The 17,295-nt window shown below is 46.0% G+C and overlaps 1 protein-coding gene across 1 annotated transcript in view; it reads left to right on the forward strand.

Moving 5' to 3' along the window:
* The window catches only part of NAT10 (N-acetyltransferase 10), a 40,838-nt gene that overhangs the window by 4,595 nt on the left and 18,948 nt on the right, over nucleotides 1-17,295 (forward strand). Inside the window, exons 4-12 of the mRNA XM_066251254.1 lie at nucleotides 737-908; nucleotides 2,407-2,529; nucleotides 4,194-4,255; nucleotides 5,643-5,757; nucleotides 5,847-5,954; nucleotides 12,180-12,313; nucleotides 13,451-13,544; nucleotides 13,686-13,784; nucleotides 16,569-16,705. Coding sequence (XP_066107351.1) covers nucleotides 737-908; nucleotides 2,407-2,529; nucleotides 4,194-4,255; nucleotides 5,643-5,757; nucleotides 5,847-5,954; nucleotides 12,180-12,313; nucleotides 13,451-13,544; nucleotides 13,686-13,784; nucleotides 16,569-16,705 — 1,044 coding nt within the window. The remainder of the gene's footprint in view (nucleotides 1-736; nucleotides 909-2,406; nucleotides 2,530-4,193; nucleotides 4,256-5,642; nucleotides 5,758-5,846; nucleotides 5,955-12,179; nucleotides 12,314-13,450; nucleotides 13,545-13,685; nucleotides 13,785-16,568; nucleotides 16,706-17,295) is intronic.

Genomic DNA, 17,295 nt, shown 5'->3' on the forward strand with positions numbered 1-17,295 from the left:
CTGAGGGAGGGGAGACCCAGGGGGAAGACTTTGGTTCTAGCTATTCAGTTAGAGAACCAGAGTAAAAATTAGACCAGCTGTGATCCTCAATTCTGGAACTTCCTTGTTCTCTCTCTTCTATAAAAGACAGAGTTAAATGACAGTTGGCCACTCAGGGTTTGTAAGACAAAAGAAAAGCTTGGTGATTTCTGAGCGATGCCCAGATTGCATTACAAGCCTTCCATCCTCCATCAGTGTTGCCTTAGATTAGCTCGCCCTGGAGGACTCGATCTCACGGCCTGGGAAGGAAGTGCGTGAACTCATTTAGGAAAGGTGAATAAAGTAACCTCCGTCAGCACGCCTTCCCAGGTCTTCTGACGGGCACGCTGTGTAGGTGAAGCGGTGGCGTGAGCCTGAGGTAGTGAGGCCACTGAGATTGGTTTCAAGTGCTGGCTCTGGCCAGAAGAGGTTTCGGGACAGTCATTACCCTTCTTAAAGTGAAGTCTCTGCTGAAGTGACAGCAGAATAGCAGAGGTCACACACAGCCTTGCCACTGTCTGTCTGCGAAGCCCACCTGAACCACTCTGCGCCAGGGCACTCGTTTTCCTCACCTCTCGGGGACGGGGTCAGCCCTGCGGTTTCCAGGTTCCCTCCTGTCTCCGAGGGTCTCGGTGGTGATCGTTGCACTTATCTCCTGCGCCCCACTCTTCAGCCCCTCTGGTTAACTGGCTCTCATGGGGTGGGGGGGTGATTGCAGTCACCGGAAGAAAAGAATGCGTCAGCTGCAGAAAAAAATAAAGAATGGAACACTGAACATAAAGCAAGATGACCCCTTTGAACTCTTTGTCGCCGCCACAAACATCCGCTACTGCTACTACAATGAGACCCACAAGATCCTGGGCAATACCTTTGGCGTGTGTGTTCTCCAGGTGGGTGATGTTCTGCAGCCTGTGGCTGGGGCCAGCGCTGAGGGCTGCTTGGGCTGCCTGCTGCCCGTGAGAACAGGTGTACAGTAGGGAGAGAAGATTCACGCGTGCTCCTCCCCCGAGCACTGTCAGCGGAAGAGCGGGCCGCTTTCCAGAGGAAACTTGATAATCCATCCCATATTAAAAGAAAGTTTCCTACTTAAAGTGGCACTTGTCTAGAGATATCAAAACTGGCAGCGATGTTCTGTCCCAACTGGTTTTAGCTAGCTAAAGCTGATAGAGTACTGTGAACTTCAAGTGACCCTTGGACCCCAGATCTTTATTGGAATTAACTGAAGACTTTGGTGACAAGTAAGTAGCAGGACTTGGGTTGTTTTTTTTTAATTGATTTTTAGAGAGAAAGGGAGAGAGACAGCAATACAGAGAAACGTCAGTTTGTTGTTTCAATTATTCCTGCTGTCATTGGTTGATTCTTGTATGTGCCCTGAGCCGATCGAACCCTCAACCTTGGCATGGCAGGACGACGCTCCTCTAACAATCCTGGCCAGGGCCACAGTGGGACTTGTTTTAACCAGCTGGGTTCAGACCTGTGCACTCATACACATGTCCTGTCCAGAGTGCTTGACTGGCATACTCATCACCGACACTCCACATCCTCTCTTCTGGTCCTTAAAATCCCTCACTTTTCTCTCTCAGAAAACTACCTGGTGCATTTCTTCACTGGTGTGTATTCTTTTGCCTGGCAAGTTAATAGTTAAAAATGTGGCTGAGTTTCACGTTTTTGTTTGGAGCCCTGGTTGTCTTTGTTTTATTATTTGATTCACAAAAAAGACATTTAAACACAAATTCTCACATTTTGGTATGTATCTACCTGTACTACTGTGATTACATACATTATAAAACATACCTTATAAAATATAAATTAAGAAATTCATGAGTAGAAGTTCTAGGTCCTTTTCTGAATTCCAGTGGGTTGTTGCAGCCGCCGCTGGCCTGCCTCCCGCCTTGGAGGCCCAGAACCGGCATTTTTGCCTCTCTCTCGCCTGACTGCTGAGCAGTTGGCCGTCCTAGTTGGAGCTCCCCACTGTAGCAGTTGCAATGATGATGGCTCTTTTAAGCAGTGGCTCCCCCATGTGGTGCAGTTGAGTTTTGTCAAAAATCTCCATCTGAAAACATCAGAAAATGAATGTGAGATGTTCCCTGAAGTTCAAGTGCGAATCAGTGGAGGCTGGAGGACTTTGTCCAATAAATGTTACCAGAGATTATTAGAAACACTTTTGACATATGAAACTAGGTACACCTGTTCTCGGGCTGGGCTCTCTTCTGTGGTACCCCTAAGTAGGGGGCTGTGTGTGTGTGTGTTCAGTGAGTTGGGTGAGGGGTATGGTCTTGGGTTTGTGCTCGGAAGCTCTCTTTTTCTTTTTTTAAACTTTATCACCTGTCTCTTTGGTAAGCTTCCCTGGGGTACCCTGCATGACCAGTCTTTCCTATGATCTTCCAGGATTTTGAAGCTTTGACTCCAAACTTGCTGGCCAGGACTGTAGAAACAGTGGAAGGTGGTGGGCTGGTGGTTATCCTCTTACGGACCATGAATTCACTTAAGCAGTTGTACACGATGACCATGGTAAGTCTTAATTGTGGAGGGTTCAAATCAACCTGTGTTTTTACTGTAGACAATTTTAAGATTTCCTGTTGAGCAACTCCAGTGAGCAGTCGGCACAATCTCTGGGCTGGGAGCTCTTTTCCTGCCGCTAATGAGAGTCACTGCAGAGAAATCTTGTGGCCCTGGGTGTGCCTAGTAATCTCTGAATTTCACATTTGCTACCAAACAACTAACAAATTCTACACCTGTGAGAGTCAGATGTGATGCAGCTGTTATGCAGTTAAATTTTTGAAATAGTATTTGTAGAGTTATGCCAGTGCCTGAATGTGTGTTTTTCAAAAAGGGGCTGTGCACAGGGCTATCCTAAAGGATAGTGAAGGCCCATGTGCTAGTTCCACTTCCACGCTTCCAAGAACTTCAACTCTGAGAGTTTTCTCCCAAAGCTAGGACAGTGTTAGGAGGGGCTGTGCACAGGGTTATCCTAAAGGATAACGAAGGCCCATTTGCTAGTTCCACTTCCACGTTTCCAAGAACTTCAACTCTGAGAGGAGTTTTCTCCCAAAGCTGAGGACAGTGTTAGGAGGGGGGCTCTGTCTCATCGGAGGCCATGTGGGTGTTCTGAGCAGCAGGTTTGGGGTCCTGCCCACTGACTGCCCAGCTGCCTGGAAAAGGTGTTAGGATTGGCCTCAGAGTTTTGTGAGCTGCATTCATCAGGTGAAATAGACTTTTCTCCAATTTAGTACCTGCTTCCTGTCCCCACTACTCTCCCTCACTTGTCACTACAGCCCCTCTGGCCTTGAAATTCCTCAGACATGACAGCACACTCGCCTCAGGGCCTTTGCGCTTGATACTCCCTTGCCAGTATCTGCATGGCTGACTTCCTCATTTCATTCAAGTCCCTGCTGGGATATCACCTCCTCAGTGTGGTCTTCTCTTACACCCTGTTGAGAATAGGTGGTTTTGTCTGTCACTCCTTTCACCTGCTTTGTTTGTTTTTTTAAAGCACTTTATAGTGCTCATGTTAGTCTTTAAACATCAAAAGAGCAGGGACTTACTTTTCTTCCCTGGTATATTCTGAGACCCTGGAAGAGTGCCTGGTCTTGAGTAAACACTCATTAAATATTTGTGAATGAACAGATGACTCTGCCCAAAGCAGTTGGTTTGTTCTCCCTGCCTCTCTTCCTGGATGCCAGCCAATCACCTCGGGTCCTTCCCTCACTGCCCCCTGTAAGTAGCCCCCCATTTGCTGTCATTGCACCCTGTATTTCATTTGTAGGACTTGCCAAAACGTGCAGCTGTTTACTCATTTGTTTCCTTCTATTCATGAGACTGAGCTCCGTGAGGACCGAGGTCATGCTTTGTTAAACACCAGAGTGTGCCCAGCACGTCTGGCTTGTTGGTCTGTATGTTATATGGACTGAATGAATACATTTTATGGTGCTGGATAAAAAGTGACAGAAGTCACAGACGAGGTGAGGGAAGTTTGTTGTAGTAAGAAACATTGCGTTCGGCGCTGGGCCCCAGTTCCAGCAGGTCGCACTAGGCCAGTATAGCACAGCGGCTCTGGAGAGGAGGCTTTTGTTTCCAGCAGGCCGCCAGCACCCCCTTGATCCCAGGGTTGCTTGCTAGAACTTCCCCCTCAGCCCTGTGTGGATGCCCTTGTTGATGGATGTTGTCTGTTTTAGGACGTGCATTCAAGATACAGGACTGAGGCCCATCAGGATGTGGTGGGAAGATTTAATGAGAGGTAGGTCTGTAGTTCCTGAATTGTGGGGAGCCACAATGGGAGGAATATTTTTATTTCGGGCCCAAATAGAGCTGTGCTTCTGTCTCAGGGAAGGTGGTACAGGAGTCCAAACGGTCAGATTTCTGACAGCAGCGCTTGTGGAGTTGACTGGAAGCAGTGAGCGGGGGCAGGAGACCTGGATACTGGCTTGCTCCTGGCCCCACCCAAGCCACCCTCCCTCCTCGGCTGCTAGTGTACTCCTGTCAGAGGGGTGATTTGTCTGGGTCACTGTTTCCCAAAATGTGTTTTGTAGAAACCTAGTGTTTTAAGAGGGACCTTATGACAAAAGGGTTTTGTAGCTCAGGATGTCTGGGAAATGCAGATACTGTTTTTCCTACCCATTAGCCTGTTGTAGCCTCTGAAAGTCTTGCAGCAGCAGGGACCTGTTTAACTGATGGTTTCCCAAATTAATTTGGCCACAGGGACCTGTTTTAGGGAATACCAGTTAGCAACCTGTAAAACACCTGAAGGAACTGTCGCCACTACATCAGCAGTTCTGAACCAGGGCAGTGGCCGCAGGGGCCTTTGCAATATCCAGAGTCATTTTGATTTTCATGACGTGGGGGAGAGGGATTTGGTACAGGGTACTACTGGTATCTAGTGGGTAGAGGCCAGGGATGCTGCTCCCCAGCTTAAAAGGCACAGAACAGCCCTTTCAACAAAGAAGGATCTGGTCTGAAATGTCAGTAGTGCTGAAGCGTGGAAATCCTGGCCTTGATGAACTCTGGGGCCTTTCAATGTGAGCTTGTCTGAGACTAACTCAGTAGGAGTAGGCCAGGGAGTTACCATGTGCTCCCAGGTAGAGCTGAAGCCTGGGAAAGCAGTGCTTGAGGCCTTTTTCTTGCATTTATGGGATAAGTTTCAGTTTCATAGCCAAACACATGTTTTTCTACATGTAAGAGTGTTTATGTTATATCTCTTTAGGCAAGTTTTCCTTTCCTCTCTTTTGTTTATTTTTCCTCCTTGTGACAGAAGGGAAATCCATTTGTGTCTGATTCCCTGTGTGCCTGGTGAGCACATGCAGGGTGGGTTTGGAGTTCCGCACTGAAGGGTGCGTCTAGGAGGATGTGGGAAGGCCCGATGGCTGGGAACAGTGGCGCCGGAGCCCAGGGGGAAGGTGTGCAGTCAGTCTCCCGAGAGCCCTCGGGTTTCTGTGCTGGGTAACACGTGTTCGGGTGCCCTGTACAGGAGGCTCGCTGTCTCCTCACATTGCGCTCCAACTGGGTTTTGACTTTCTCTGGTTTCTGAGACTTGGGGCCGTATGATTTTCCTAAAGAAAAGCCATACCTTTGTTGTCGGCATTGGCCCCTTCCCCCCAACACCTCATTATGGCGGCTTTGTTCCTCAGATTCATTCTTTCTCTGGCCTCCTGCAAGAAATGTCTCGTCATTGATGACCAGCTCAACATCCTGCCCATCTCCTCCCACGCCGCCAGCATTGAGGCCCTGCCTCCCCAGACCCTGGTGAGTCAGCCAGGGGCCTGAGGATCCGGGGGAAGCTGCGTTCTGTGTTGACTCTGCCGTGGCAGTGGCCAACCTCTCCTCTTTGGTAGGATGAGAGTCTTGGTCCTTCTGATCTGGAGCTGAGGGAGCTGAAGGAGAGCCTGCAGGACACGCAGCCCGTGGGTGTGTTGGTGGACTGCTGCAGGACCCTGGACCAGGTGAGTGTGCCAAGTGGGAGCTCCCTGGCCCAGGAGAAATAGCACATGAGTAAACTGTAGCATGCAGAAAGCAACAGAAGCCAAGTCAGGACAAGCCACGTCTCGATCCTCCCTGGGGAAGAGGGCTTTCCTCTTGCTCCAACTCATGCGGTGACAGTGGGGCTGTTCTGTCTTGTCTGAGTTCACAGCAGAAGTCCAGGGATTACCTCCTCCCCTACCTCCACCCCATTAACAGTTTAGGGAGCGAGGATTTGGGGGTGCTGGATACAATTTAAAGAGGAACTCCCTCAGCGCTTTAACCAAGAGAGGGAGCTATGCCTGTGTTCTTTCACTTGGGTTGTTTTGATGATATAAAGGTTTTTGCTTTTCCTTGTGTGGAAGCGAGAGGAGAGCTGGAGGATGCTTGTACCTACCCAGTTCCGGTGTGGAGCCTGATGAGGGCCCTGTGGGGCATGTGTACCTGGGCTTCAGGGGCAGACAGTGGCTGGGTGGGAGCTTTCAGTGTGGAGCCTGATGAGGGCCCCGTGGGGCATGTGTGCCTGGGCTTTAGGGGCAGACAGTGGCTGGGTGGGAGCTTCCAGTGTGGAGCCTGATGAGGGCCCTGTGGGGCATGTGTTCCTGAGCTTTAGGGGCAGACAGTGGCTGGGTGGGAGCTGCCGGGATGCATTGCTCTGCTCACTGAGGTGGCCAGGGATATAAACTCAGCTTCTCTGGTGGTTCCTGTGCTGTGCTGGGAGCAGACTGGGCATGGCCCAGGGGCCTTCAAGCTGTCAGACGTGTTTAGGGCTCTGGGCTAGCCTGAGACAGACACAGCACAGGCCTTTTGGTACTGTGCTGTCATGATGGAAAACAGCTGCAGTGACTCCTCCTCTTCAGGGTGGAGTCCAGACAGGCTGGTTTTTCTTTTCATTCTTGAAATGGAATCACTAGCTCATAGCTATCTGTGCAGACCAGGCTGCAGACTCTGAACTATTTCCTAGTACTCCCTTTGTCGCCCGAGAGAGGGAATGAGACAGGATAGAGGAAAGGGCATAAGAGGAAAAACTACAATAATAGTAGTAGTATTATAGGAAAACATCTGGCTTACAGCCCAAAAGAAAAAAACTAGGAAGTACAAAAGAGCATGCATTAAAAATAGAGAGTGGTACACTAACAATGAAATTTCTGAAAAAGAAAACCAATAAAAAATTCAGGAATTTTAACTAAGGAGGTGAAAGACCTCTATGCTAGAAACTATAAGACATTGATAAAAAGAAATTGAAGAAGACACAAATAAGTGGAAAGGTAACCCATGTTCATGGATTGGAAGATTCAACACGGGTAGGCAAAAGTAGGTTTATAGTTGTATATGGAAGTATATTCTTATCATTTATTAAATGTGTTATTTATTTGTATTACAACTGTAAACCTACTTTTGCCCACCCCTGTGTTGTGACAGTGTTAATACTACTGAAAATCATCTACAGATTCAATGCAATCCCTATCAAGATTCTAATGGCATTTTCTATTGAAGATTCCTAAAATTCATGTGGAACCACAGAAGATGCTAAATAGCTAAAAAAAAAACCAAAAACCCACAAAACCCTGAGAAAGAAGAACAAAAGAAGAGGTATTGCACTTCATAATTTCAATTATGCTGTAATGCTGTAGTCGTTGAAACAGTATGGTACTGTCATAAAAAACAGACACAAACCACTGGAACATGATCATCCCCAAAATAAACACAAGTATATACGATCAACTGATATTTGACAGGGAGCCAAGAATACTTAATAGAGGAAAGACAGTCTTTATAATAAATGGTGCTGGAATAATATTGACATGTAAAAGAATGAAACTGAATCCACGTCTTTTTTTGTTTTAATTTTCCATTAACTTGAGGGGAGGGGAGAAGGGGGGAGAGAGAGAGAGAAGCATCCACTCGTTTCACTTAGTTCTATTTAGTTTTGTACTCATCGATAGCTTCTCATACACACCCTGATGAGGGGTTGGACCCATGACCTCTGGCACACTGGGTCAACACTTTATCCTACTGAGCCACCCTGCCAAGGCTGGCCTCATGTCTTAACCACTCAGAAAAATTAACTCAGAATGAATTAAATACTTAAATGTAAGACATGAAATTCCTAGAAAAACACATAGGAACAAAGCTCCTTGACATGGGTCTCAGTAATGACTTTTTGGATATGACGCCTAAAGCACAGGCGACAAAATAGAAAGTGAGGAGGACTACATCACACCGAGGGCTCTGCGGCAGATGAAACCGTCCACATAGTGAAAGGACGGCCTGCAGAATGCGGGATAATATTTGTACCCCATGTATCTGATACAGGGTTAGTATCCAAGATATATAAAGAACTCATACAACTCAATAGCAAGGAAACAACCCAGTTTTAAAATGGGCAAAGAACCTAAATAGACATTTCTCCACAGAAAATATACAAAAGACCGACAGATGTATGAAAAGATGCTCAACGTTACTAGTCATGAAAAAGGCAAAGTTAAAACCACAACGAGGTATCATTTCATGCCTGTTAGAATGGCTATCATCAAAAAGACGGAGATAAGCAATGCTAACATGGATGTGGAGAAAAGGGAACTCGTGTGCGTTGGTGGGAATGTAAACTGGTGCAGCCATTCTGGAAAACAGTATGGAGGATCCGGAAAAAAATTGAAAATAGAACTACTGTATGATCCAGCCATTTCTACTTCTGGGAATATATCCAAAGGTAATAAAAACACTAATTTGAAAAGATATCTGCACCCTCATGTTCACTGCAGCATTATTTACAATAGTCAAGACATGGAAACACCTAAGTGTCTATTGATGGATGAATAAATTAATTGTCATTTATATATGCAATGGAATATTATTCAGCCATAACAGAATGAATCCTACCATTTGTGACAACATGGATGGAACTTGAAGGCTTTATGCTAAGTGAACTAAGTCGGACAGAAATAACAAATACCGTATGATATTAGTATGTGAAATCTTTTAAAAAAACCAAAAACTCAGAAAAAGAGATCAAACTTGCGGTTATCAGAGGCAGGGGTCGGGGTAATTGGAGGAAGGTGGTCAAAGGTACAAACTTCAGTTATAAGGTAAGTATTAGGGATGTAACATACAGCGTGATGATATGTGGGAAAGTTAAGAGAATAAATGCTAACAGTTCTCATTACAAAGACAAAAGTTATTGTCTTTTTTTTATTGTAGCTGTATGAGAAGATGGATATTAGCTGGATATATTGTGCTCATTATGTCATAGTAACCCTTGAACAATGCACATTTAAACTGTCTGGATTCACTTATATATGGACTTTTTTTACTTGACCCATGCAGTTCAAGGGTCCCCTGGTAATTGGCAGTCTGTGTATGCAGAGGGCCAATTTAAGTTATATGTGGGTTTTTGACTGTGCAGGTGGTGGGTCCCCCTAACCACACATTGTTCAAGGTTAACTCTATGTAAACCATACCATCATGTTGTATGCCTTGCACATGCACAGTGATATATGTCGGCTATTTCTTAATAAAACTGGAAAGAAAATAGGAAGTAGTGTTTCCAGTTGGCAGTTCAACTCTGCAGAGGTAACTGCTATTAACAATTGTGTATTACTTGGATCTTTTTCTGTGCATATAAACAGATATTTATAATGTGCGAAGAAGTTGCAGGGTACAGAGTGTGATTCCCACTTTTTTGCTGTTACAAAGTGCTATTAGGATATTCTTACAGATAAATCTCTAGTATAAATTTTCAGAAGACTTTCTGGATCATAGTAAGTGTGCATTAGAATGGGTGTTGTACCAGTTTACGGAACTGCCAACAGTAGTTAAAGATGCCTTTTTCCCTGCAGCCTTGTCAACACTGGGTACTATTAAACTTGTTGGTCTTCACACCCATGGGAACATAGGATCATTCTTTTAATTTGTATTATTTAAGTTAGGAGAGGAGCAGGTACTTTTTCATATAATTACCGATCATTTATTTTTGTTTTTTTGTTTGGTAAAACAGATTACTTTTTCGTATTAGTTTTTCTTTCTAGAGAATTGTCTTAGAATGCATTTGTAGTGCCGATTTTGTATCCTCATATTACTATGTTAGTGATGAATTTTTTCTGTTATATTTTATCAGTGTTTATAACTTCCCTATTCTAAAGTAAAAAACAAAAGGGTAAAATGCCCTGGTCAGCAAAAGCCAAGTTAGGATGACTAGGACCTGGATCCCCCCTGAGTGTTTCAATCTGGAGAGACTTTGGCTTCCTGTGGCCCCTCTCCTTCCTTCTCTTCCATCTACCTGGGCCGGTATCTCTTCAGTGTGTTTGTGTCACTTCCCGGGCACGTAAGCTAACTTCTTTAGGACCTGACAGGTGAAGCAGCAGCATTTGGCCTTCTTCCCAGTCTCAGTGGCCTATTCCCAGGGCAGATGCCAGTTGGACAGCAGCGTGGCCCCTGTGTTGTGTGGTAGTCCCTCCTCAGTGCACCTGGCACCTTACCCTGCTAGATGCCAGGCACTCCTCCAGGCCCTGGGAGCAGTAAACAAGAGGGACACACCTGCTTCATGGAGTCTGCGTTCTGGTGGGATGAGACAGGCAGTGAATCAGGGAAACAAGCAAATCCCATAGGTAGTAGAAGGTGCTGTGTACTTTGGAGAAACGTAACGAGCAGGAAGGAGGGATAGGCAGAGCCAGGAGGAGGAGGGTGGGAGGCTGCGGTGCTGGATGCGATGGTCAGGGAAGGCCTCGTGTAGAAGGTGGTATTTGACAGACTGGAAGGAGCTGAGAAAATGAGTCATGGGGCGCTCTGGGGGGAGAGTGCTTCCAGCAGAGGGATCTCCAGGCACATAGGCCTGGGGTAGGAGTCTGCCTGGTGTGCTTGGGGACTCGCAAGGCGGCTGGCTGGGCTGGAGCAGAGCGAGTGGATGGGAGTTGGCATTGATGGAGATCGGGCAGCAAACATCCATGCAGGCCGCTGGAAGGGCTCTGGCACTTAGCTCCGCGAGAAGTGGGGGCCAGTGGTAGGTCCTAGGCTTGGGTCTCTTCTCAGCACAGCTGCCAGAGCAGAGGGGTTCCTGGGCTCGGTCTTAAAAGGATCCCTCTGGCTGCTGTGTTGCATCTAGACTGCAGGGGAACAAAGGTGGGGGCAGAGGGGCTAGTTCGGAGGCTACTGTAATGAGGTGAGACAAGATGGTGTCTTCTACCAGAGCAGTAGGGGAGGATAATGGTGAGGAATTGTAGGATTTTATGTATTTTTTCCCATTGATTTGAGGGGAGTGGAGGGAGTGAGAGGGGGGAAGAGAGAGAGAGGGAAGCATTAATTCGTTGTTTCACTTAGTTCCATTTAGTTTTGTACTCATTGATGACTTCTTGTATGTGCCCTGACCGGGGGTCAACCCTGTGATCTTGGGCGCACTGGGTCAATGCTTTGTCCACTGATTACCCAGCCAGGGCCTTGTGTATGTTTTGAAGATAGTATTTTTTTTTTTTTTTACAGAGGCAGAGATAGACAGGGATAGACAGACAGGAACGGAGAGAGATGAGAAGCATCAATCATCAGTTTCTCGTTGCGCGTTGCGACTTCTTAGTTGTTCATTGATTGCTTTCTCACATGTGCCTTGACCGCGGGCCTTCAGCAGACCGAGTAACCCCTTGCTGGAGCCTAGGGTCCAAGCTGGTGAGCTCTTTTGCTCAAGCCAGATGAGCCCGCGCTCAAGCTGGCGACCTCGGGGTCTCGAACCTGGGTCCTTCCGCATCCCAGTCCGACGCTCTATCCACTGCGCCACCACCTGGTCAGGCTTGAAGATAGTATTGATGGGATTCACTGATAAATCAGGTATGGGGAAAAAATGGAGAAGGTTTTTAGCCTAAACAATTGGACACTTAACTGAGATGGAGAAGATTCTAGATGGAGGAGGTTTGAGGCGCACATTGAGTGTTCGGTTTTAAGTCCAACATGTCTGTTAGATGTGCAGGTGGACATATACGGGGCAGTTGCACTGGAGATGTGAATTTGGAGTAGTCAATATCTTAAGTGATATTTAAAGCCTCCAGGCTCAGAGGTGGTGATTACAGGCTGGAAGTCCAAGTGCTGAGCTTTGCTTTCTAGGCTGTAAGAACTGTCCCCCTTTATTTGGCCTTGGCATCAAGCTGACTCCTCCACAGTGATGGTGGTAGAGGGCTGAAACTTGGCCTTTCTCAGAGCTCACCTACCATGTGTCTCTTCCACAGGCGAAAGCTGTCCTGAAGTTCATTGAGGGCATCTCTGAGAAGACCCTGAGGAGTACCGTTGCGCTCACCGCTGCCCGAGGCAGGGGGAAGTCTGCAGCCCTGGGACTGGCTATTGCTGGGGCAGTGGCTTTTGGGTAAGAGGCTCTGATTCCCTGTCCTTAGGAACTCTGGGCTCTGAGGGAGCCGCGTGTGGGATTCGGACTTGGGACTGGGCGGCCGTTCTGGGTCTGAGCAGGCTCCTGGGTGATTTCCAGTAATGCGTTTTCCCGACTCCCGGAGGTGCAAATACACATGTGCAGTCAAACACAGACACGCACAACAGGGCCTTTGTGATCACTAAAGTGGAACAAACTCAAAAGCAAAGATATGCTGGTAAGAAGTTTTAAAATTCTCAGGATATGAGAATATGCATGAGCAGCTTTGCTGACTGGTCAGTAGAAGATCTCGTTTGCTTCTGAGGAGCTGCCTCGAGGGTGATGTACTTTCCGTCTTTCGCCCTGAGTGGCAGACTTATGCATCTGCCAGTGGAATACATGCTTCTGACTTCACAGACATAAACAGTGGACCTGGAATGGGCCTAGGAGGCCATGTTCCCCTGTATGCTTGTCGTCCTTGGTGCTCCTAGTCACTGTGAGCGTTTTATAGATGGACAGACCTAGGACTGAGGAGTGTAGCGACTTGGCTAAGGTTCCTGAGCAAGTCAGTGCCAGTAGTGCTGCGTCTAACTTAGCTCCTGGCTCCTCGTTCTTCGTTCCTCTGCTGCTGCAGCGGTCCCACTCGGCCCTTAGGCCTTGGCATCCTGCACACCCACAAGAGCCCTGGGTTTGCTGTGGCCTTGGCCTGAGTACCAGTGTGGCTCTCTGGCTTCACAGTTCAAAAGCTTCTCAGCACAGCTGGTGATCAGTGTGGAACTACCCCTCTCGTCCCAGGGCACAGGATTGGGGGGCAGCATGCTGGTCCTGACACTGAGGGACTTGTCCCTACAACACCGCTTAGCGTGCATTTTACACATCGGTAGCTAATCGTCAGGACATGCTACCTCCCGCTGTTAGTGTTTTCCTCAGTGTGGGAGGAGAGAGATCCTCAGGTCTGCAGTTGCTTTACTTTTCCTTCCCAAAAGTTGTCCTGATATTTTTCCTGCCATTGTCTCTGGCTATCACCTGTGTGACTGGGGCAAACAAAAATGGTTTCTTTTTACTTGTTACCTACACAATAATTAAATTTCCTAATTACTTAAAAAAAAAACCAACCTACTTCTTTTTGTTCAATAGGTACTCCAATATCTTTGTTACCTCCCCAAGCCCTGATAACCTCCACACTCTGTTTGAATTTGTATTTAAAGGATTTGATGCTCTACAGTATCAGGTAGGAAATTGGGATAATTTATTTTGATTCCGTGCTCAGTTTAAATTCGGGGGAAGTCTTTAGAATGTATGCTTGCTCTCTTACTAGTTTCTAAAGCTCGTTTCTAGTGTTTGCCATTGATTTGACTCTTTTCCTCCCCAGGAGCATCTGGATTATGAGATTATTCAGTCATTAAATCCTGAATTTAACAAAGCGGTGATCAGAGTGAATGTATTCCGAGAACACAGGCAGACCATTCAGGTGAGGCTTGTCCTAAAACCCTGCTGTGTGGGGCCAGAGTCCTGCAGTCATTAAATGGCTCTAAAGTGTCTTCTTTTATAGTCTTTTTATGTCCTATGACATTACATGTCTTTTAGACAGTTGTTGTTTTAGGATAAACTTGTTTCAGATTTTCAGCCTCTTCTGAAGAGAAACATTCTAGCAAACTAACAAATGGATGTAACCAGATTGGAAAATTGTAGTAACTGAGTAAATGGGATTGAGAGTATGTTAATCTGCTAGAAGAAATATAATCATTGTTCTGACATCAGTTCAAATTTTGCTTAGTTACGGCAGGTTTTGAAATGGTGCATCAGTAACTATAACAATAACCTCACCATTTAAAAGAGAGAAAAAAAAGAACTTTGCAGAAATGGACTCTGGGTCTTTGTGGTTTAGTGAGTGGCCTAGTTTTCTTTTTAAATAGCGTTTCCCTGAATGCCCTATAAATCTCCAGTGCTCTGTAAGCCTGAACGGCCTGCACTTGTCCAAAGGCGGCAATTTTGTTAAATCATAGAGAAGCATTAGTGTGACGGGCTTGCAGAAGGGATGGAGACCCACGCTCCTTAGTAGAGGGCATTCACTGGTATTTTTGGAGTTGGTGTGGGGTGGGAAGTGGGCCAGGTAAACTTGGAGTTTATGCCTTGACCTTCATGCCTGTCAAGAAGCCATGCCTGTGAAGGAGGTATACTTTTTTATCAAAGGGTTCAGATTATGAATGATGTTCGGTGTTTATACCTTTTACCTAAGGATCTTAATTTTTTTTTATTAGGTCTCTTGACTCTCTCATTGCTTACATTTTTTCCTATTTTGCCTGATTCTCTCGGCTGAAAGGAGGAAAGACTGATGTTGGGGTCGGGGGCAGGCCAGGCAATGAGAATGCAAAGACCCATTAAAACTGAAGAAAAATACACAAACCAAAGAAGGAAAACCTTTCCCTGAAATGCCCTCGCTCGGCCTTTGCAGCTCCGTGGATTTTTGATCAAAGACCCTCTTGCATTACCAGAGCCCTTTGTCTCCAGACTGGAGTTTAAACACAGAAGCAGTGACCTGACTTTATGAGGCTCCATTTATGTCCCTTTGAGGCCTCCTCTGTGTTGGAAATTGGGAAAGAAAGAGAGAGAAATACTAGATTAAAGTCTGCCATGCCTCCTCGGGACTGCTTTCTGCTTTTACGAGGTGCTTGTTTCATGTTTCCCTATAAGAATCTGGGACATGGGGCCCTGTTGAGGGTATGTACCTTGCTATTAGAATTGAGGGGGGTCACTGCTTCCCTGACCCATCAACGTCTAGCAAAGCAGTTACAAAATCTTACGTACAACAGAATACTTCAAACATATAGGAAAACACAGAGACCAATATAACTTAAGATGCCCAGCACTCGGGCTTAAGGAATGTTGACACTTTGCTGTGTTTGTTTCATATTTTAAAAGTCATTTTATATTTTTGTTTTAAAGATCTCAAACATCACAGACACAGTTGAAGTCCCTTTTGTGCCCCTCCTCCTCCCATTCCCTTCTGTCACTCCCCTTAGGGACTCTATTCTGAGATTGGTGTGTTTCCTTTCAACTTGTGTGTGTTTATATTTTACTACCTAATTATGTACCCATAAATGGTAACATACTATACTTGACCTTTTTCAGCTTGCCTTTTTTACTTAAACTTTGTTTTTAAGATTTGTCCAGATTGAAGCCCATGGATCTGGTTGATGTTAAGCACTATATGTATAGACTACAGTTTATTTATATGTTTCTAGAAATGGAATTGTTGGGTTTTAAGGGATCTGTAGCCATCCAGCCTTCTTGGATATTGCCAAATTCTTCTTTAAGATTTACCTTCATGCCAGCATTTTATTTATTTATTTATTTATTTTTGAGTTTTTGCTTACCCACACCCTCACAAACACAGGGTGTTTTACCGCTATTTAAATTTTACCTGTGTGTGTGTGGTATGGGATCACCTGTTGTCTTTAGCATTGAACTGATTACTAGTCTGGTTGAGTAACTTTGTTAATTAGTTACACAGATTTCTCCCCTCTAAAATACCTCTGCATGCTTTTGCAAACTAAAAATACCAGGAAGCCCTGAAGAGACAGAAGGGTTTGTTTGTATGCATAAGGATGTCAAGCTAATGGAAAATTGGTGGCTTTAGGTGGCCACACTAATAATATAAATGAGCGAATATGGGTATATTCAGGAGGGAATAAGTCTCAGAAGTACCCCGCTAGTGCAGGAGAATTGGCCTTTATAACAATAACAATGATATCAAAGCCTGGTGCGTGGTACCCAGCACATAGTAGGTGCTTGAGAAATCTGACATCCTCCAGGTAGACATTGCTAGGGCCAAGCTTTGTCTTTGGCTCGCTGGCCAGATTGGGGCTGGCAGGAAGCAAGAGAAGACAGAAGAGAGACTGGGGGAGGCATCACCCTCTAGGGCCCAGACAAGGAATTTTATGGTTTTATCTGACTCTTCTCTCAAGCAGCCATCAGAGAGGCATCTCCTCCATTTTAAAGGGAGGACTCTGAGGCTCTCTGTGATTAAGTGACATGTCTAGCATCACACAATTGGTGGCTGCACTGTTTGGACCCAGGTGTCTGATTCTAAGCCCGTTACATTTTTGCCCTGCCAAGGAAGAGTGGAAAGGAGCAACAAAAGGAAGAAGAAATGGGAAGGGGGACAGAGGACAGAGAGTAGCAGCACTGGTGAGGCATCACCGCTGTGACGTTAGGTGGCCAAGCTAATAATACCAACATTTCTTTTCCATAGTATATACATCCCGCAGATGCTGTGAAACTGGGCCAGGCTGAACTCGTTGTGATTGATGAAGCCGCTGCCATCCCCCTCCCCCTGGTGAAAAGCCTCCTGGGCCCCTACCTTGTTTTCATGGCATCCACCATCAACGGGTAAGGCACCTTGGGGTGTAGTCATTGCTCTCATTGTGGGTTCTTGCAGATTTGGTGGCATGTTACAAATATATCATGGGTAGGTAGCTCTGATTCCTGAAGTCTAAATCTTTGGGGCTGCTTCAGCCTCCCTGGGGCTCTTGCAAATGTAATAATCAACTGTAGCTCACCTCTGGTCTAACATTAAACGGGCTGCCCAAGACTGAAGAATTTTATAACTCAGGTGATGAGTGTCTCTTGTCTGTAAGGCCTGATCAAGTTTTTAGAAGTACATGGACAGCTCAGGTGGTTACCTCGGTTCCTTAGAGCATCAGTTGTGTGTATGTGTGGAATGGGATCACGTGTTGTCTTTAGCATTGCTCAGTTGGTTAGAGCATTGTCCTGATAGCTCAGTTGGTTAGAGCATCGTTCTGATAGCTCAGTTGGTTAGAGCATCGTTCTGATAGCTCAGTTGGTTAGAGCATCGTCCTGATAGCTCAGTTGGTTAGAGCATCGTCCTGATAGCTCAGTTGGTTAGAGCATCGTCCTGATAGCTCAGTTGGTTAGAGCATCGTTCTGATAGCTCAGTTGGTTAGAGCATCGTCCTCATA

Source organism: Saccopteryx bilineata, chromosome 1 (assembly GCF_036850765.1).
Source record: "Saccopteryx bilineata isolate mSacBil1 chromosome 1, mSacBil1_pri_phased_curated, whole genome shotgun sequence".
Classification (NCBI taxonomy): Eukaryota; Metazoa; Chordata; class Mammalia; order Chiroptera; family Emballonuridae; genus Saccopteryx; species Saccopteryx bilineata.